The following is a 21,313-nucleotide window of genomic DNA, read 5'->3' on the forward strand; positions in this document are numbered from 1 at the left end:
GTGGGAGAGGTGGGTGTCATTTCTTTCCAGACACCGTACAACACACATATAATGTATATTTAGCCACCCTGATGTTTCTGATTGTGTGTCTTTAGTTCAATTATTGTCATCATTGTGCCTGACTTTGCTAGATGCTGTAAATGTAAATGTGTAGTACGTGTGTGCCACATATGTGTTATAGGCACAGTTAATGCTAGCGTGAATAGATAATTCTTGCTAGCTTGGGAGTTGTGGTGGGTGGAGCTAACCCTCTTCCCTACTTTGCATTTGGTTGTAGGAGCTGGAGTGGGCAAGTTAATTACTTTGTCTTTCTTTCTTTTACCGTTCTGTCAGTGCGCCCCAGGGCAGCTGTGGCTACAACTGTAGCTGCCTCCACCAGTGTGTGAATGTGTGTGTGAATGGGTGGATGACTGGGTGTGTGAAGCGCTTAGGGGTCCCTAGGAGGGACTAGTAGAAGCGCTATACAAATACAGGCCATTTACCATTTACCATTCATTATCAGGTATGTCGGATTTCGTGTTGGTGGTTTTTTTTAATCTTGTGTCAAATGTAAGTTTGTACTTTATGTTTAATGTAAAAAAATAAATGCAGGCCCTTTTCTACAATTCCCCTGTAGGAGAGCAGCTGGAGTAGGCAAGTTAATAACTTGGAGGTCTTTATTTCGTTTACCTTTCTTTATCAGACCCAACGCAGGAACACTGGTTACATTAGCCCTGCCACAGACTGGTGACCTGTCCAGGGTGTACCCTGCGTCTTGCCCAGCTGGGATAGGCTCCAGTGCCCCCTGTGACCCTGAAAAGGATGGATGGAGGGAAGAAACACTCTTTTTGCCCAAAGACTTTGAAATAATAATAATATTAATAATAACATATCAAAAAGCTTCTAATGACGCTCCTGTACATCTGAAACAGCTTTGTGCTGATGTGCAGTGAGCCATCGCCCAGAACCAAACCAGTTCGTGGCTCTATCTTCGTCAGAGGAGCCCACAGCATCGCGGACACAAGCCAATATGGCGGCGTTAAACCAGAGGGGGCAGTAACGCAACTCAGAGGCACAGAGGCACCCTAAAGAAGAAATTGTTCCGGACACGTGGTGCAAAGTGGGTGTGTTCATTGCGCTGATGTAAACACAAAATACGCCTCACAGCTCGACGGATAATCGTGGTGGACTGAGCTGCTGAGGTTAACCCAGAAAGAGTCGTCGGCGGTGCGGAAAACCCTCCGTGTACGTCGCGTGTAATATGCTCTAAAGCACCGAGGGGGGCGCCATGGATTTCTACATCAACCTGAAGGTGAATTTCAGGGGAAATTCCAAGAATTTCCTGCTGTCGGGATCCGAGACCAAGAGCTGGGAGTCGATGGAGGCCATGGTAAGCAGAGACGAGCAGCAGGCCTGCTGTCAGACACGACGCCACACGCATGGCGCTCACGCAGCACACGGAGGGATGGGGGTTCAGGGGGCCCACAGGTGCTGACAGACACACGGGGCAAACGCTTACACCTCCGTGTGAGAGGTGCCGTGGGCCGCTGTGTGCTCACGGAGAGGATTACTCCAGCCCGAGCCGTCACGGTGAGCGGCCCAGCCCAGCGGGTGTGACGGCGACAGTGTGCGGGAAGTACCGGGAGTGCGTCACGTCGCGCAGACCTGTGTCCCGGCCCGCTTCGTGACGGGCCGCACTCATTTCGAGCAGCTCCACGGGCGGGCCGTGATCCCTGCTTAGACACTAGGCTGTTCAGGACGTGCTCGCCCCTCCAGACTGAGCCACACTGTTGTGCATGTCAGAGCGAAACACGCCGAATAATAGAAAAATCACTGTGTGACCTTTAAGGCTCTGCGTGGGTCACAGTGGGCATCGGGGAGGTAAAGGCAACGCGTCAGACAGGCCCGTACACATTCCTGCGTTTTCTGCCCAGCGGTTTAACGTCACCACCAGCAACAGCGTAGCCAATTCACCGCCATGCGCAGTGGTTCACTCCGAGTGCAGGAAGTAAACAGACGAAACAACCACAAAGATACTCCACGGCTGCAGCACGCAGCGGGGGTGCAGGAGCTGTGTTTGTGTCCTCACTGCGAGCACGACACGGGCACACGCTCCTTATGTGTAACTAACGTTATGCTGCTTTCCTAACGTTGCCACAGAAAATGGAACAAATGGAAGCATTTCCACTGAGCTGGTGCATTTTAGTAACGCAGTGACAGATCCGAGGATGAAAGCCTGGCTGCATTTATTTATATCTGTTATCAAGTGTTGGTTTAATTCAGATACACGCACAGATTTCTCTAATATTTGCCACGTGTAGGACTTCGGCGTGTGGCGTAATAACCATAGGATAATATAGATGTGAATGACAGAGCTCAGCTCATTACTGTGTACTGTGTTAAATCTGTGAGTCTGACATGCACCTCCTCAGAAATGCAGCTACGCACTGCAAGGATGCAGATATCCAGAGCTGCAGTAGATCTGTTTGGCAGTGCAGAGTAACGGAGCCCTGAGCAAGAGCCCAGTTATATATGACTGGGACTGGAAATGCAGTAAGTCAGGAACAAGAAGGTGAAACAGCCCTGCATGGTCGGCTGTACCTGGAGCACATCATTGGTGTGAGTGCTGCTGAGTCACAGACGTTTGGCTGCTGAGACTGTTGCAACAGGTTTAGCATTCACTGTTTTTCATTTGATGCCGATCTGTGAAACAGTACGAGCTTATATGTGTTTGTGTCAAAGGCATGCACTGTGCTGCTCAGAGCATGTGAACAGCTAGCAGGAGCGTAGATGGAGGCCTGTGACCTGGTCCCTGTGGCTGAGGGATCATCCTCCTGATAGTAAACATACAGGAACAACTCCTCCCTCAGTCCCTCAGCAGCTGAAGCACTCGGCACACACAGTTGTGATGTCGTCCTCATTTACAATCATGGATCTGAATGTGTTCACTCTGTGCCTGATGTGTAAAGTATACACTTCATTTTATTGTTTTGCTATAACACCACAATAACAGTTATGTCAAGAGAGAGCACTTGTGTTACAGTGTGAGCGTAATCAGAGAGCTCGGTCCTGACAGGATGAAACCTCCGACAGCATCAGGCTCAGGAGGGGCAGCCACGGTCAGCAGGTCTGGGGAGGCCTGGGTGTGGGTGAAACACAAACTGCAGGAGATAAATCCACAGTTTTGTTCAAACACTCATGCAGCCGAAGATGTGACTGAGGTGCAGACACTCGGTGTCAGTGCACTGAGCTCAGCTGAAGTGTTACATTAACTGAATCAAGGCAGGAAACACCATCTGGTGACGTTCGTGGGCTTTTGCTCGAGCATTGATCGAGCTGTGATTGGTTGAGTGCAAAATATGCAAAAACAATTCTTCTATGTAAAACAGTTTTAGTGTGTGACCTTTCACCCTGTAGGACTGTGTGTAAGACTGGCTTTGAACCAGAAGTAAGCAGCAGCCCTCTGTGGGTGTGTGCTGCTGTCAGCTCTGCAGGATATGATGGGCTCATCATTCAAGACTTACCAGGAATGAAGTTCAGTAATGGATTCATAAGCAGTCAGTGTGGGGAGGCTCTCTGTTGCTACAGTGTTCTGGGTCAGGTCCAGATGTTTCCAGCCTAATTATAGAAGAGAATTATAACCGTCGAGTCCTGAAGTAATGACATGTTTTGAGTAGTTGTCTTGATGCATGCTCAGTCGTCCAGGTGAGCAAATCCCAAAAGGTTGTTTCTGTTTTCAGTGACTGCAGGTTTCCAACCTTATAAACAGCACATTTGCATAATGACTGACACTAGCACCACTGAAGGAACAGTGGGGTCAGTTTGTGACCATTGATATGCAAACTGTCATGATCATTGATCAGGGGCCACGAGTCTGAAAACATCCAGATGAACAGAACCAGCTTTTGGGGCCAGACCAGCTTTGCAGAGCAACCATTCAGAGCTATTGTGTAGCACCACACGTCTGAGATTTACAGTGAAGAAGTAAATAAGAGTTGACTTTGGATGTGGCAACATCTGTCTGTCTGTTACAGGTCAAGCGCTCCTTTGGCCTGTGCAGCCTGCAGCTGACCTACTTTGATGAGGAGAACGAGGAGGTAAGAGACTGAGGAGTGCCATACAAAGTGAGATTAGTGAGTAGGTACAGCTAACCTACAGCAGTAGAATGTGGTAGCCTAGCTGAATGACTGTGGTAAGTTGTGCCTATAACACTTTGCTCACATTCTGACCAGGATTCACTAACAAGTGAGCAGCCCTGTATGAAGGAGCGATCCTTGAACTCCAGGAGTTCCTCCATGTAACGCATTCTTAGCACATATTTATGTAACCGTCTTCTCCTTTTCTTCCTCCAGGTGTCCATTAACAGCCAAGGTAAGTGCACCTGGGCAGTCACATGATGCTACACATTAAACAAAGTCCAAATAAAAGTGCACTCATGTTAACGTTGGTCATTTCTGCTTGTGTTCCAGCTGAGTATGAGGAGGCTCTGAAGGTGAGCTCATTCACGGTTAAAGATTCAAGAAGTTTGTTGTCATGTGCTCTGCAGAACACAGACGGTTATGCAGAGCACCTGCTTACTCTGCAGGCTCCCTTCACACGACTACAAGAAAGTAATAATAGTAAAACAGTGCTTTGTGAATCCTGCAGCTTATATGTGGGTGTAAACAGAAGTTAGAGTGCGAGTAGTTGCAACACTGTCACAGTGCTAATATATCCAGAGCGATATCAGGGTGTATATATGTACGAAAAGTGCAAATTTCCAGTTATGGATAAACAGTTGGACATAGGCAGTGGTTCAGTAGCCTGTGGATAGAAAGTGTTAGTGTGGTGTCCTTGCTTCCACACTCCTGTTCCTTTACAGTGCAGACGTGACGTGGAAAGCTTCTGTGGAGTGTTTGTTTGCTGGTGTCTTGGAGTGCTGTGTTAGCTCGTTGTGTAAGCAGCGCCTGTTTACTTTGCAACGTCAGCTAAGATGTATCGAACCCCCTCACATCCAGCTCCAGCACAGATCCCTGACCTGTGTATAGCACAGATCCACCTTCATTGATGGACAAGGCACAGAAAACAGAACTGGGTCTAACATGCAGCCCTGTGGAACTCCACAGTTATTCTTAGTGTATGAAGAAGACTCCAGATTTACGAAGGATATTTTCACGTCCCGCCCATGCTATCATCCGCCATAAGCTTCTATTTCATTGTGATGTGATATGAAGGGTGTGTCTTTACCATCTGTGATTATCTCTTTTATATTGAGATCATTTGGCCACATGTTTGGGTCGATAGCCACAGCTTTCCCAATCCTGATTCCAGGCTTCTCCACAACTTTGATCTGTTTAATTGATAAAGAAATAAAGTAATAATAGCCTACTGGTGTTTCTCTTCGTTCATGGTTTGTGCAGTTACATTTGACCCATGAAAATAAAGACTTCCTTATGATATAGTATCGCTGTGCTTACTGCTCTTCTTAAGTGAAGCATTTGTGTTGCCGGTGATGAATCTAGCGGAGAAACTGACGGCGTGTTTATTTTCCAGAGTGCGGTGAGGCAGGGGAACCGACTGCACATGAATGTGTACGAAACTCGAGGCCAGCCGACGAGGGTTGCCACCACCAAGGCCAGCGGAGCAGAACCCAAGAGGGGCTTCAGGCCCCCACAGCACTGCCCTTCACTTGCTCAGGTGGTCAGTCGCAAGGTCCAGGCTGCAGTGCCAGAACAGGGCATGGTAAGAGCCCAGCACAGGCTTCATTCTTACTGCATCTATCCACTGCTGCGCCCATATGTTTGCATGCACATAGATGATGTTCTTTTGTTGCTCAGGTGATCATGAAAGAAGTAAAAGGGACCAAAGAAGAAGACAAGACTCCTCCAGCCTGGTTCACCTCCTACATGGAGAAGGTAAGAACGTCCTGATGAGTGTCATAGCAGTAACTCCGCTAAACGACTGATGACTAAAGTGCTCGCTACTGCATTCAGTTTAAGGACCAGGTAGTTCGTGAGGCAGTGGAAAAGATCTGTCGGGAGTTTTCAGGACAGTGCTGCATCCACAAACCCCTGGGAGGGGGAGGAGGAGCAGCAGGAGGAGCTGGTGGAGCTGGTGGAGGTAGAGTGGAAGCTGTAGGAGGAGCAGAGACCCAGCAGGTCCCCGAGGTGTCCTCTTCCACTCTGCCTGGAGCTCCGTCCTCCTCAACTCCTCCCTGCTCGTCCTGCAGGGGGCAGACTACTGGAGGAGGCTATCAGTGCAGGTATGTGTTGTTGAGTAAGTTCAGTCTTTGGATTCTGCTTGTTGATTTATCTTTGTTGGTGAAAGACGCTGTCCCGGTGTCGCAGTAGGCCTGGGTTTAACTCTAACACTTGTCAGTGTACAAATGAATAAGCTGCAAAACGTTGTTACCAAGCAGAGCAGGGCGATGTGCCCAAAATATTTATCACGATATGCATTTGAACATCTGCAATATCGATATAACTGACGATATAATTGACACTAGACAAAACACTTTACAACTCCACAACTTTATTAGTGCAAAAAACCCATCAATGTATTTTCACTGAAACAAGCATCTGTTTTTTATCTGCATTAAAGTTATATAAAAATGTAACAGAGCAAATTCCTCGCTGACAGTTTAACCAAAAAGCATTTCCAGTGGAAACTGGCCGACATGTCCTCAGCATAACCATGTATAATATCCACAGAACTTAAAAAGAGGTTATACACACACAATACGGTAACATTATGTTGAAGCACAGTACGTATCACTCCGCGAGGCTCCGCCTACGATAGTCGTACTGAAACATTTGACAGATTTTCGAGCGCCGTGCACATAAAATCGTTTCGAGGTCAGTAAACACAACCAGAGTTCATACATAAGGCACACGGGATTATAAGGGGCTCTGTCGACTTTCAGAAAAATCAAAGGATGATTTTAAGTGCGCCGTATTTTCCAAACAACACGGTAATAACGACAGCCCGCTAGCATGCTCTACCAAAAATAGTGCTTTGTTGTGTATCTGACGGACGAAAGCTAAACCAGTTCCACACCAGTGAAGCTGCAGCATTTTTACAAACCAGTTCAGGTTCATCGTTTCATTCAACGATCCGCTTTCGCCTCTTCTCGTTCTGCGTCGCCGCCATGTGCGCATGTAAACAAAGGCACTGCGCATGCGTGTTTTACCCATATTCTATCGCCATATTTCATTTTCCCATCATTGCCCAAAGTTACACTGTTATTACCGTGAACGGTATGATATGGCCCAGCCCTATTACCAAGTGAACATTTACCCTGTGGCCTCGCTGCTGTAAAGGGAGGATGTTGGTGCTCTAACTTCAGCTCTGCACACAAACTGTTTGGTCACATTGTGCAGTTCCTTGTGTTCTCCTTGCATGCCAGGAGCTGTTATCTCTGCAGATTGTGAAGCTGAGTGCGTGCTCTTCATCACGGTGTCAGTTTTTAGATGCAGTCTCACGTTTCTTCTCATCCCTCTGGGCTGTTTCACTCCACAGCGTGTGCACCTCTTGTACTCTGTGCGAGCCCTGCAGCTTCTCCCACGATCCCAGTCACAATCTGGTGAGAGCCAGGACTCCCCTGTCCATCCCGGAGCACGGATCACCGGCCCCAGACCACAGCAGGTGTGACACAGCTACCGGACTTTAACACGTGTTCATATTTACCAAAAAGCACAAACTAGCTTCATATTATCAGCTTTACACACTAAATATTTAAAAACATGAATGTTTGTTTTAAAGATATGTGGTATGAGTGTGAGCTGATGCAGGGCTGTCTGAATCCAGTATGAAATGCTACACCTGGCTGTAGACATTCCCATAATGCTGATGTTACTTCATCTCGATCCATTGTTGTTTAGGTTCTACAGGCGGGGGGATCGCAGTTTCCGAAAGGCAGAGAAGCAGCGGCTGAAAGCCGAGAAGCGCCTGCTGAAAGCCGAGGTGAAGGAAATCCGGAAGCAGCTGAGGATGGAGAGGCGGGGCATACAGTGGAGCTCGTCCCATCGAGACGGAAGCTCCTCCCCCGTCCTCCTGCAGCCTCGAGCCACACAGCACAACAGCCCAGAGTAGGTCCCAACCAAGTTAGGCTGCAGGACGCACTTCAAATATCTCAGTGTCGATCTCCTCATGTGTGATTCCAGAGTAGCTCCAGAAACAAAGTCTGTCTTTATTCAAACATCAGCTCACACAGTCGAGTCACAGCGAGGCGCTATCAGCTCGTCAGGGGTCGGTGTGGACGAAATGCATTTCTGTGAGCCTGAAAGCTTTTGTCCACCTACTACGGCTTCCCCAAAAGTTGAAGCACATTTAAAGATGAATGGTGATCCTAGGTTGTTATAGTGCAATGAAGTGAATAGACTGTGGGAAAATATGGCAAGCAGACTGCAGCAGTCAATAAGGCGGTCCATTGTAACCGCTGCTCTGGGATGATGGGAGCTGAATGACGATATGAATGAGTTTAAAGTGAGACGTGATGAAGAATTTGAATAAAGGGGTTTTCCTCTTGTTGCCCAGGCGACCAAAGCGCCCCTGTCCCCTGGTGGTTCCTGCCATGACGGCAGCGTTTTTGGACGAAAACCTTCCTGACGGAACGCGTCTGCGTCCTGGGACCAAGTTTATCAAGTACTGGAAGATGAGGAACACTGGGACGCTCAGCTGGAGTGCTGAGACTAAGGTAAAGTCTCAAACAGCAGCTCGTTAACAGCTTGGATTCTCCTGAGAGCACCTACACCAGAACGAGACCTGCTCGCCGTCTCAGAGCCGTGAATATCATGGACGCGTCCATGTGTGTACAGCACAGACGTGACCTGACGGTGTGCTGGCCACAGTGACGCAACTATATTATTCGACCCACCGTTAGATGTACTTTTTACATTTTGGGGGAAGTGTAACTGTTGGCTGGGTTGCCATAGAAACAGCTATACTCATGATCCCAGATGACCGGCGTGATTACCCAACCTTTGTAGTGAAATGTCATCACTGACTAACACAAATTCCATGCTCGTCGTCACATCTCATGAGTTTCAGGTTCATCCCTGGTGCTTTGTGTTTGAACAGGCTTAGTTCAGCTGTGCTTTGTGTTTCGTGTAAACAAACAGCAACCCTGTTTCACTGTGACCAACCAATCCCTCCTTAACAGTGTTAATAGTGTCAAACATTATTCCATCACGTTTAGCAGCAAAGTGCTGACATTTACTCACCACAGAGCGTCACTTTGCTCTTTGACCTCAACACCTGTGGGAGGCTTTGGTCCACTGTGCAAACTCCCACTAAGGAACCATTATATTATGTCTTGTTTGGTTCCTGCAGCTGAAGTTTATGTGGGGAAACCTGGCAGTGGGATCTGGAGACCGCTGGAGAGAAGTGGCAGTTCCCTTCCTGCAGCCGGGACAGGTGAGTGTGAGACATCCCACCGAGCTGTGGCACGTGTCCTCGTGAAGCACTGAAACAAGCGTGTGTGTGTGTGTGTGTGTGTGCGTGCAGGTTGGCATAGTGAGCGTAGCGCTGTGTGCGCCCACTGTGGAGGGCTCCTACACATCTCACTGGCGTCTGGCCCACGCTGGGGAGCAGTTTGGACCGAGAGTGTGGTGCAGCATCGTGGTCGACCCTCTGGCTCCAGCAGCCATGATGGCTGATGGGATCCTGGTTTCACCCTGTGTCACACCGCAGGTAGGACGAATGCAGTTCAGGGAGGCTGAAATCATTTGATGTAACCTTTATTCAAACTTTAACTCTGTAAGACATTCCTGCAGTTTAGCTAATTGGTGTGAGAGGGTTGGGGTGAGATCAAGGATGGTTGGTTTGTAAATTTCATACAAAACAAATTGAAGTTTAGATGGTTTAAAAATGAAATAAATTTCTGGATGTGCAAATTCACAAATGAGGTTGATGTGAATGTTTGCCTGCAGGGCAAGAACCCAGTAGCCAAGGATGGGAAAGCGTGTGCAGCTTCCAGGGAACAGCCGTTGTTGTCAGTGGACCAAGAAGAGTACTACATCCCGTCTGTAGACCTGCTCACTGCACAGGTAACCTGCTGTGATGCTCCTCCCCATCCTAGCAGCTAAACTTCAGTATGCTAACATCACGTTACTGTACGTATACTGCAGCTGACATGAAGCTGGAATAATAATAGCTCATATTTTATCTGTTTATTCAAATGTCCATGAATGTGCAGTGAAGCATCTGTTTGTACAGATCATAGCACAACCAAAGTAACTGCAGCTGTGTAAACTTGTTGCCTGTGAAGACTGGGACTGGTCCACACTGGCAGTCAGTGTGCTGCTCTGTCTTTGATAGTAATCAGTAGGGCTGGGTACCGGTGTCGGTTCTGACATAAACGGTAGTAACCAGACCGAAAAGCAGCGCACATTTCGCTGCTTTTTTTTCCTGAGCTGTGATACACTTTGGATTCTAGCCAATCATTTTACGTTTCCGAGGATAGTAGGCGGGTCCAGGTACGTACGTTCTGTTAGAGCAGAGCTACAGATTAAAAATGTCCAAGGCGAAGCGGTCAAAGTCTGGCTGTACTTCACAGCAAAAGATGCAAACTCAGCAGCAACAAGTGCTTTAAGCTGATACTGTGATACTGTCAAAGGAGGTAACACCAAGAATCCGATGAATCACCTGGCGACGCATAGCGTTTTTTTTTAAAAGCCCAGAAATGCGCCGTATTTGATAGCTTGCTGCGAGACCTCACACCGTGCACATCTGCTGCAGGTGTGGTGCCTGTTATCGGACCCGGAGCAACATCCCCCAAAAACACGAAGAGGAGAGTCCTGGCCATTGTTTAAGCACTGCTTCCAGCCAAGAGTGATGCCATATATGCCCCATAGCTGCAGAAAAGGCTAACATTGTTATCTTTTTACAAAAACCAGCTGAACATGAGAGGTTTTTGGACAAAGTTTGTGTTCTCCATTCTTTAAGCACCGGTTTGAGCACCGTTTAAGCACCGGCACCGTTTCAAAAGTACCGATTTGGCACCGGTATCGGATAAAACCTAAACGATACCCATCCCTAGTAATCTGTTTATGATACAGGCTGAAATGAACTGTGACAAACGAGCAACAACTGTAAATCTGCTTCCGTCTAAATTCACATTCAGAGTCCACGTGTCTCCATGGAGACAGACTTTTAGTCAAATTTATTGTCATCAGAATAAACGAGCGACACGATCCTCCAAGTTTGTGGATGCGATAAATGAAGAATGAGGTGACAGAGCTTTTTAGTAGATACAGCTACGTCTGAGTGACAGCGTGGGGTTAGTGTAGTTGGTCCGTGCAGGCAGGGATCGAACCACCAACCTTCTAATTAGTAGGCGACCTGCTCTACCACCTGAGTCACACCAACCCCCGTTTGCTTTTGTAATTGCCTATGCAAGCCTGTGGGAGGGGCTTTTCAATCTGTTCCTCCAAAAACTCAGCGTAACGTGGCTTCACTGTGGGCCAAATGCTGATTGGCTGACAGCTGGATTGGTTTGCGAAACACAAACACTCACGTCCACTCCAGCTTAGACAGGGAGAGGCTGAGGTTTGCAGATTACACAGCAACTGGACTGAAAATCCGGCGCAGCAGGGCGGCGTGGCAGGGCGTGTGTGGAGCCATTAGAGCCGTCATTCACCTTCAAATTCACTGAAGTTATGCAAAGTCTCATTTCCCAGTAAAATATAAAGGAAAGGGGTGTGGCCTATGACTCGTACTTACTACAGGATGGCACTTTAACAGCAAAGTGACTCAGGCACTCAACAACCCTGCACTTATGTAGCAATAAGTTGAGTCCTCTGTTAACAAGAAACGTGTTACAAATGATTTGAAACATCATCATCTTCATTTATAAACTGGGGCTCTGCCTTGGATTGTACTGGTTTGGAGACAGGTCAGGTGACCTGTAGACTAGCCTTGTAATCTGTTACCTGTTGTTCATTTGTCAGGATCTTCTGTCTTTTGAGCTGTTGGATATCAACATCGTCCAAGAGTTGGAGAGCGCCCCCACCAACACGCCTGCTGGTAAGAAGAGAACAGCCAGAACACTCGTCCTGGTTAAGAGACACGTGTGTGCACTACAAGCACGTCAGTTATGTGAACAATAAAATAGTCAGATACAATCTGTTGCACCACAAATACCGACGTTCAAACTGTAACATGCAAAGACAGCAGATTTCTTTCAGACACGGCGAGCACAGCGTCCTCTGAGCAGTGGCAGCATCGGCCCGACACACTGACGGAGGCCGTCTGTGATTCATAGACGTTCATGTTTCTTTGACCTCGTAGTTTGATTAGCGTCAGGTGCTGTGACCCTGATCGAGTGGGGAAGCTGCAGACTGAGTTTGGTTAGACGCACCGCTTTCTGTGGCTTTGTGCAGTTCAGGTGCTAAACTGGTGTGTCTGCAGCCCACAGCTGATTCACTGGAAACACTCGGAGCATAATAAATGACGAATGAGGCTGGAACATTTCAGTCTGCACGTCAGAGACCGGTGCTCTCAGCTTCCAGACGCAGTGCTCTGACACAGAGCAGGTGACCAGGCTCTCTGAAGTGTTCCCCACGTCGGCTTCAAAATGTTACACTTTTGGAAAAACTGCCATTCGGTCTTCGTTCTGTCAGCCGGCTGTAAAAGTCCACGTGCTGTAAGAGCTCAGTGCTGTCTGTGTTTCTCCTCCAGACATCACACCCTGCATGTCCCCTCTGTCTCAAGATGGCCCTCTGCTGGACAAGGGCAGCCCCTCCTTGGGTCTGATTCAGGAAGAGACTGAAGTCATCAATAGCATCATGGGTAATGAAGTCCCAATCCTCCTCAGTGTTCTCCCAGTTTATTTAAAGGTTCTGTTGAAACTACAAGTACTCGTTAAAGAAGCCGCACCTGACTGACTTGATTCAGGTCCCTTGAAAAACCCTGTTTGGCTTCCCAGCATGCAATGGGGTGAAGGTTTTCTTCTAAGACTGTCCAGCTGTTCACAGCCATGCAGTTGGCTCTCTGACTGTGAGCAGCTGTCCTGCTGATACAGCTGTGTTCAAAAATGAAATGGGCGTGTCTTGACATTTGTTGTCTCGCTGCTGGTCCTCAGATGTCCCCCACGGGGTAGGACCTGGAGCTGAAGGGGGCGGAGTCCCAGCTCAGGAGGAAGGGGAGGATGACATCAGCGGTACTCAGTTTGTTTGTGAGACTGTGATTCGCTCGATGACCCTGGAGGAGGCCCCTGATCACATACCTCTGAGAGGATCCTGCCCAGGAACAGGAAAAGGTCAGTGACACGCCCTCGGCGCCGGCTCGTGCGTTTAAATGAATGATCATTTGTTTGGCTGGAACGCGTCCATGTTCACATACAGTCTGTTCTGGCTGGAACGTCAGACTGCAGCGTGATCTGCTGGTGTTTCACTGTGGTCCTCGTGTTTCCTTTCAGTGGTACGTCCAGCTGCTCAGGGCTCCTCCTCCTCGCTGTCCTGTCTGAGTAAAACGGTGAAAATGGAGGAGAGTCCCGACAGCTGCTCTAGCAACTCCAAGACTCCCATGAAACCCCTCGTTGGTCTGAAGGCGTCCATCCCTTCCCCACTGAAAGCCTCCCTGCCCACTCCAACGTCTGTGCCCCTGAACGTGCTGCCTGGCCCGAGCTCAGCACCGGGGCCGCTCCACGTTTCAGCCGGGACCGCCACGCTGCCCGAACACACCGCCACAGGTGACATTTTTAAGTTGATATGTTGACTCAAGCAGCTTCTCTGTGAGAAACAGCTGTTTGCACCAGTTTGGGGGTGAGCGTTGACCATTTGCAGACTGTATATAAAGTGGAGGCGGCGTCTAATTTGAGTGAAGATGTCACCGTATGACTGGGCTGGATTCAAGGACAGTGAGGTGTGATGGCGGCCTTGGTTTGTACGGGAGCAGACTTGAAGCTCTGGGTTGCAGCTTATGGTCAGCTCAGTGTTTGGGAGGAGCTCTGGAAACTCTTTCAGCTAGCATCAGCAGGAGGGGCGCCACTGAAACCCCAGGCAGCGGTGCTAACGGGCAGCCAGCTGACATGTGCTGTGACAGCACAGTTGAGGGTCTGTGTGGAGCTCCTTCACCACAAACAGGAGGACTCTGTCGAGGAACAGCTGTTTATGCTTTAAATGTCAGCTAATTGCAACACTTTGTACGACTGGGGCCGATTATTGAAGAGCTCGTGTGTGAGGAGCAGCATTTTAAATTCTGGGTTTAACAGGAAGCAGTTTAGTTGCTACTATTTGACAACAAAGGCGACAAACCGGCTCACACAGGTTTCACCACGGTCATTCAGTTTAAACCCAAAGTGCTCCCACACTGCAGCCTCTGCGTTTGCCTTTGAATCCATTCCATCTGTTTTCCAAATCCCAACTTTCTGTGGCTTGCTACTCCTCACGGCGCTGTCATGCACCTGACATACGAGTTCACGCCTCCTTACGCTAAGGAAACAAGAGGGGAGGGGTCGGTCGAGAAATCAGACAAACTGTGTGTAAGGCCCAGGTGGACGATAGGTGATCACTGGTGTTACAGCTGGGGGGGACGAGGCTAAGCACCAGTCTGTCTGGTCTTTGGTTGATTGATAAGCTGGAAAATTGCTGCCACAAATAGAACGACTCGATTTGTTGATCAATTTATTAAGTCGTGTACTAACAGAAATGATTATGTTCCTTTAAATGAATCAAGAACCAATCACAGCAGATGGCCCCGCCCCTCCCTGAGCCTGGTTCTGCTGGAGGTTTCTTCCTGTTAAAAGGGAGTTTTTCCTTCCCACTGTCGCCAAAGTGCTGCTCATAGGGGGTCATATGATTGTTGTATGTATTGTTGTAGGGTCGACCTTACTATATTAAGCACCTTGAGGCGACTGTGTTGTGATCTGGTGCTGTGTAAATGAAACTGAACTGGACCTTTAATAATCCACATTTCTCTGCTTTACTCTCTGGTGCTGTTGTGGATACTGTATTGTTCTTTCTTTGTGATGTTTTTATGTTTAAGTTGTTTTCAGTCTGGCTGGGAGCTGACTCAGTCTCTGGAGAGCCCCGTTTTGGGGGGTTTAATAAATTTGTCCAGATTTCTAGAAGTGCGATGCTCCTGCTCCTGCTTCAAGTCTAAGCTAGGCTCCAGCTAGCTTATGTGTTAAAACCTTGTGCACCTTTCTAAAAATCAAGCTACGCATCAGGTCCACACACTACACACCCTCAGGTCCTCTTTTATGTTTCTAGCTTCTGCCGCCATTTTTGGGCACGACAGAAGTCGAAGCGAAGCTTGAACCTCTGTGTCATGAGTGGGAGTGAAGCATGTGTCCCAGCATGTGTCCCAGCATGTGCACAGCAGCCAGTCACACCCAGCGTTTGCTTCCTTGGTCTCATCACAGGTGAAGCTGAGGAGTCGCACATGGAGAGCATCTGTGTGGAGCCCAGAGTGAGGGAGAAGCAAGAAGAGGAGGAGAAGAGGGATGTAATGAGGAGTCGCTCCTCCTCCACGTCCTCCGAGGATTACATCATCATCCTCCCCGATTGCTTTGACACCACTCGGCCCCTGGGAGAGTCCATGTACAGGTAGGAGCCGTGGCTTTGGAGTGTGTGGGAGAACCCTCGGCTGTGGGACAGTAATCAGTGCTTTCACTTTTTCTTTGTTCTCGGTCCCGCTGCAGCTCTGCTCTGTCCCAGCCCGGAGACGTCCAAGCCAAGACCGACACAGACCCAGATACCCCCTCAGCTGAGCGTCGGGACAGTGCCGCAGGAGAGGGGGAGGCGGACGAGGTGGATGAAGCGGCTCCAGGAATGGAGCTGTCAGGAGCCAGCAGTGCCAACGATATGCTGTGTACATCCCAGACGCTGGACGATGAGCCGCTGACTCCTGAAGTAGTCACCCCGCCTCAAGCTGTCGTCACATCACAGTAAGCATGAGAACGTTTCCTCAGGAAAGCTGGTCTTTTCCTCAGACCGACCGCTCCACTGCTGCACCACATCTGCACCACATCTGCACCACAGTAGCGCCATTCATTTACAGCGTTTCAGGGCTAGACCTTCATCAGGCAAAGGAGATTACTAATGCTTTCTTTCCTGCTTGTGTACAAATGATCACCTGTCAGTCACAAAATAGCTACCAAAATATGTTAGATGGTGTGCCGTATCATATAAAAACATTTTTCCTTCATTTAAACAAGATTCAAATACAGCGAGCCGAGTCATGAAGCTAATGAAGCGGCACAGGCGTTGTTGTTGTGCGGACAGTAAATGAGCGAAGCAAACATGTTTGTGTTTGACAGCCCAGAGAGCAGCGCAGAGAGAGAGGAGGAGGATGCCGGCGCTGAGGAAGGAGCGCAGGGTTCAGAACTGCACCAGACTGAGGACGGTAGGCTCCTTACTGGGTCTCGCTGTCACTTCAGTCACAGTACCACTCTGATGAAGTCCACGGTGATCGCATCGTTCTGTCTTGCAGAAGCAGCTCCTGAGCGCGCTCAGACTGATCCTCGAGCTACTGACACGGAGAAGAACGACCCCGAGGACCCCAGGTCTCTCTCTCTCTCACACACACACGCACACACACGCACACACACATGCACACACACACGCGCACACACGCACACACACGCGCACACACACACGCACACACGCACACACACGTGCACACACACACGCACACACGCACACACACGTGCACACACGTGCACACACACACGCACACACGCGCACAATGAAGCTATCACGTTTTTATTCGTCCATCCATCCGTTGGCTAGGTTTGGTTTATCGTGCAGAGCCTACATGATGCAGCTTCTTTCAGTTTGTTTTTCAACTTCCTGTATCTGCTCTTCAGTATGGAGCGTGCACACCACTGATACTACAAATCTCAGACATCAGAGTCGCGCCATCATCCGATCACTTTGAATGTAGCTTCTAATAGAAACGGACAAACGCAGGCTTCCAGGAGACGGGAGGCAGATTATCTGCTCGCTAACATAAAAGCTAAATAATGTCTTCATGTTAAAGTAGTGAGACTGTAACAAGCTGCCAGTCCAGCTGCCTGCTGCTGTTTGTCCGAGTTTCCCAGGCTCACAGGACGATTCGCTGCCTTTGAGGCTCAGAAAGTGAAGTTAGTAATGTACAAAGGTTCAAATGAAGCTGATTGAACTGCAGTGCTGTTCGAAGTATGACTGTGCAGGCAGAGTCCTCACAGGTCAGCCTGAGGTCAGGTTAAGGTCAGCTCAGACGCACATACGTACAGGAGTCGTCTCACCGTGGCTCTGCTGAGAGCCTGGCCCATCGTTGTGCTTCTAAATCCCAGCTGCCAACTAAGACAGAAGCAGAATAATGTTTTGGCCCCCCGAGTAGAATGACGAGCACTAACAGTTTGGAGGCAGCATGAAGTCCAAGGATGCTTTCTGGTTTCTGTTTGCTGCTGTAACCTTTCCCCTTGCAGACAGCTCATAAATAAATTCACATCCATGAATCGTAAACACTGATAAGAGAGAACAAAAGGATTAACTCTCCAAATGTTTGCCCTCCTCAGGCAGCAAGGCCTCACCGGCGGCCTGGTGAAAGGAGCTCTGTCAGTAGCTGCCTCTGCCTACAAAGCCCTGTTCACCGGACAAGGCCCCACACAGGTGACACATTTAGCAGCTTTTTTCTCCCATATTCACATTTGTGTGTTTTGGAGTTTCAAGCCTATTTTCCAGTGTTGAAGCAAACGTCACAGCCCAGGTTTGAACTCTTTTCTCTGCATGATAGCGATGCAACACGTAGGCGACACAGTTGTGGGGCTACACTTACATTAATCAGTCCAATGCAAAGCTAATTGCACTACCTTGGAAAGGCTTTTAAGCTGGGGCTGCATCCCTAATCCAGGAGAGCAGGAGCCAGCTGGCGAAGGTGCTCCCTGATCAGACGGTGCTCCCGATGCTCGATCAGTTCCTGACGAGGGGACGCCACGCAGTCGTGACATGTTGCACTCTGCTTTTATTTACATTGTACACAGCATGTTGTCAGCAGTCAGACCTTCAAACACTTCAGATACAGACTCATTCAGGCCTGTGCGGTAATCAGTAGCTGGCTCGCTCGACTGATCCGATCTTGTTTCCACCCAGCCTCCAGTGGATGCATCCACCCAGGACACCATGATGGCCGTGCTGGTGGAGATGGGTTTTGCAGACCGCTCTCTGAACCAGCGTCTGCTAAAGAAACACAACTACAACCTGCTGGACGTGGTCAACGAGCTCGTTCAGATGACCGACAATGACTGGTACTCTACACGCTACTGATGACGAGGAGGCCAAACTCTTCCTCCTTCTTTTCAGCTCTCCACTAATTTGCCCTTTTGGACCGAGGATTATACTACGAGCTTGTCAGGGGACATTCCAGCAGCCCTGGATCCTCCAGCGGACCATCACCCACCCACTGTCTGTAGTTTTAGTACTTTCAGCGTAGATCTTGGTAGTTGCAGGTTTTCTTTGCATATCTGTCTAAGAAAGGTGAAAACAGGCATTCTAGGTCTTCAGATGTGAATCACACCACATGCTAACATCATGGATTTTAACGAAGTGTGAAGCGTGAAAGCATTCGCTTCCATCAAACCTGAGCTAAAGTTGTGTTGGCTGCAGAAACTCCACGGTTGCTGTACCTGCTCCTGTTGGTTGCAGGGATCCCAAAAAGCTACAGGCGGCACCCTCACGCGTTTCCTTTGCTCAAGTCCACAGCAGCAGACTCTCACAGGTCGCCTACCGAACCCGCTCGCTCAGAACATCTTTGGGCTAAAGGAAAATGCAGCTTCGTGCTGATGGTCCTGCTGAGGCATCAAGTCATCTCATCTCCTCAGAGTCTCGTTCGCCTCGTCCAGTCGGCTCCATCACACCAGCTGGTGGTGCATGTTTCTGCCTATTGTGGTGACGACTGTAACAAGCAGCTCGACTGGTAGTGAGCTGATGCTGTTCACGAAGCTAGCATTGTTTGCAAATTTCCTTTGGTTAGATATCATTGGCCTGTGTCCCAGAGCAGGCCCACACAGCTCGTCTGCACAGTGTCAGCTGCAGGTTTGCTTCTTTCTCTTTTATTTGAGCAGCCGTTCCAACAGCTACTAATAACTTTATTATCGGGTTGTAAATAATCACACTGACTGTAGGTAAGCAGAACTGGTCAGGTGACGTAGTGTGTGTGAGGCTTTACTGTATAAAATCTGACCCTTTGGTGTTTCCAGAGCTCCAGCTGGAGGAGCAGGACTGCTGCGACACATTCGTGTTGATGTGACTTGTGATGATGAATGCAATGAAGTACTTTGATGTTTAAATAGCCGTGCTATTCAAAACACACATTCCTCCTTTTTTGAGTCGGTTTCCCAGAACTCGCACACGTGCTGAGCCCAGATCATCTGAGTGACGCTCTTCATGCTGGTAACGACGTGTGTGATGAGCTTTTTGCAGCGTGCCGTTTTGGTTGCGCGTTGCCTTTGTCCTGTAACTTTAGTCCATCACTGGGATTTTCTCATATACACTAAATACAACATGTGTGCATCACCTGTTTTAGAGAAGTCACTGGAAACCACTCAGTGTAGCTGAAACTGAGCCGGACTGTTAGCTGGTGTGTGATTTACTGCTGTTGTGAGTCAGTGGTGGTGAACAGACTTCACTGTCCCACTGCATGATGGTTAACTAGCTAATCAACCAGGTTTGTTCAGCACTCAGAGCTGCAACCTCGTGGAGAACCAGTTTACCCAGAGCTGCTGTGGAAACACACCAGTTCCTCTGCATAGAGCGATCGTAGCTAAACTTGATGAGCAGCAGCGTACGTTCTTCCTTTCCTGTCCTCTGCGCGTCCCATCTTCTTATTTCCCACCCATGTTTACATGCTTCTGCTGTTTTGAATGGAGACGCAGTTTTGTGACGAAGTTCATTATCAGCTGTTTGCTTTCAGTTCTCCCATCAGATGAAGGATTTAAGATGGGCGGACGGCGAGCGGGCACGACGTGCTTGCCTGTTCGGTTTGTGGTACGTCTGCTCATTAGGGTCAGCTGAGGGGCCCGGGTGATGGCGACTTGATTTCAGCATTAAGGTTTGGTAGCTATAGTAACACCTTTGGAAATGGATTTCCCTCCATCCACTAGAGAAAGTTCCAAAGAGGTGTGCGGGTCACGAGGGGCTCGTTGCCACGCTTGTTGTGAATCCCAGACACACGTGGTGCTGCAGACGTTGGCGGGCTCGGTCAGGTGTGCACAGTAAGGTCGCTGCTCCTTCCTTTTGCTCGTAGCTGGACCCTGAGCTGACTTCATTAGTAAAGTAGTGGGCTGAGTTAGTTTAAGTTCTGCTTTGACTGCTTGAAGGCTGTTTGTAAGTCTGACGGCGTGTCTTTAGGTGTGCTAGTTAAAGCTGCTCTGCAGTTTTAGTCTCATACTTTGTAATAACGGATGTTTTGTTGGTGTGGTGCGATACGCTGCGTGCTTCTATACTTTATGCCGTTACACCTCACGTCACATGGTACCCTGTCTGTGTCGGTCTGCACTGGTGTGTGGTTGATGCAACATGTCTGTGCAGAAAGCAACAGTGTGGGTGGAGCCTGAGGCAGACGTGCAGGTCACATGCTGGGTGGTTGAAACGATTTAAAGAACAGCATGAGCTCTTTGTTCTAACTTTTGTCTTTCCTGCTGCTGCCTGAAGGACCAGAGGTACAGCCCCCACACTGGGCCACGTTTTTGACTCAAACAGCTCCGGACATCTCGCACGGATGTTTAGATTTTTCATCAGTTTTAGGCATTCATTATTTCTTTTATATTAGCGTTTCATAAATCATGCTGTCGGGTTTCACCCTCTCGGATAGGTAATTAATTTGAAAGGTAAGAATAAAAGTGTCCTGCCACAGGTTCAGTGTGGCCTGCTTCAAATGAAGGTCAGGTGTGTGCCGTGTGTCATCGTGCTGAAATGAGTCGTCATGTGTGCCAGAAGCTGTGGTTGGATGAAATATGTTCAAATTGGGGAAGATGTATTTATGGGGGAAGAAAAACGGGGGATGGCTCTTTGCTTTTTTCTGTGTTGCACTTTATGAATATTGTATGATGTACAAATCAATGTCTCCAATTAAATGCATTACACCCACCTGAGGCTTCTGCTTCGTGTGTTAGAAGCATCACGTGCAACTAAAAAGGTCACGTTTGTGATGTCACCTGTAAATAGAAGCAACAAACATGCTAGATGAATGTCATCATATATCTTTCACAGTGTCAAAGATGGGACTGTTGAGCGTCTTTGAGCAAGTATCTTGTAACACTGTAGCTCCTTTTTAAACAGGAAGTGACCTCTGACAGAGGCGGGTTTAGGCTGAGGAGGAGAGAAAAAGAGTAACTGAGGAGAGTTTGGATCTCACGTCCATCAGAGGTGGA

At 48.6% G+C, this 21,313-nt stretch overlaps 1 protein-coding gene across 3 annotated transcripts; it reads left to right on the plus strand.

Annotated features, from left to right (window-relative positions):
- Window positions 1-967: 967 nt before the first annotated feature.
- Window positions 968-20,905, plus strand: nbr1b (NBR1 autophagy cargo receptor b). Of its 3 annotated transcripts, XM_026186273.2 has the most exons (23): window positions 968-1,369; window positions 4,014-4,076; window positions 4,332-4,350; window positions 4,449-4,471; window positions 5,512-5,700; window positions 5,796-5,873; window positions 5,952-6,220; window positions 7,477-7,602; window positions 7,839-8,045; window positions 8,494-8,653; window positions 9,289-9,372; window positions 9,463-9,648; window positions 9,888-10,004; window positions 11,907-11,982; window positions 12,637-12,747; window positions 13,040-13,216; window positions 13,376-13,648; window positions 15,323-15,506; window positions 15,602-15,847; window positions 16,220-16,305; window positions 16,393-16,465; window positions 17,462-17,555; window positions 18,036-20,905. In XM_026186273.2, the coding sequence occupies exons 1-23, from the start codon at window positions 1,268-1,270 to the stop codon at window positions 18,207-18,209; spliced, it is 3,117 nt and encodes a 1,038-aa protein (XP_026042058.2). In that variant the 5' UTR covers window positions 968-1,267; the 3' UTR covers window positions 18,210-20,905. The 3 variants fall into 3 exon arrangements, with proteins under 3 accessions (XP_026042058.2, XP_026042059.2, XP_026042060.2); XM_026186274.2 differs by lacking the exon at window positions 17,462-17,555 and having other exon boundaries at window positions 18,036-18,212; XM_026186275.2 differs by lacking the exons at window positions 12,637-12,747; window positions 13,040-13,216; window positions 13,376-13,648 and having other exon boundaries at window positions 18,036-18,347.
- The last annotated feature ends 408 nt before the right edge of the window (window positions 20,906-21,313 follow it).

This window comes from Astatotilapia calliptera, chromosome 4 (genome assembly GCF_964374335.1).
Source record: "Astatotilapia calliptera chromosome 4, fAstCal68.1, whole genome shotgun sequence".
Lineage (NCBI taxonomy): Eukaryota > Metazoa > Chordata > Actinopteri > Cichliformes > Cichlidae > Astatotilapia > Astatotilapia calliptera.

Coding starts and splice junctions, on each gene's coding strand:
- nbr1b (XM_026186273.2), top strand. CDS start 1,268: ATGGATTTCTACATCAACCTGAAGGTGAATTTCAGGGGAAATTCCAAG. Junction 4,472..5,511: donor AGTATGAGGAGGCTCTGAAG/GTGAGCTCATTC, acceptor TTTATTTTCCAG/AGTGCGGTGAGGCAGGGGAA. Junction 12,748..13,039: donor AGTCATCAATAGCATCATGG/GTAATGAAGTCC, acceptor GCTGGTCCTCAG/ATGTCCCCCACGGGGTAGGA.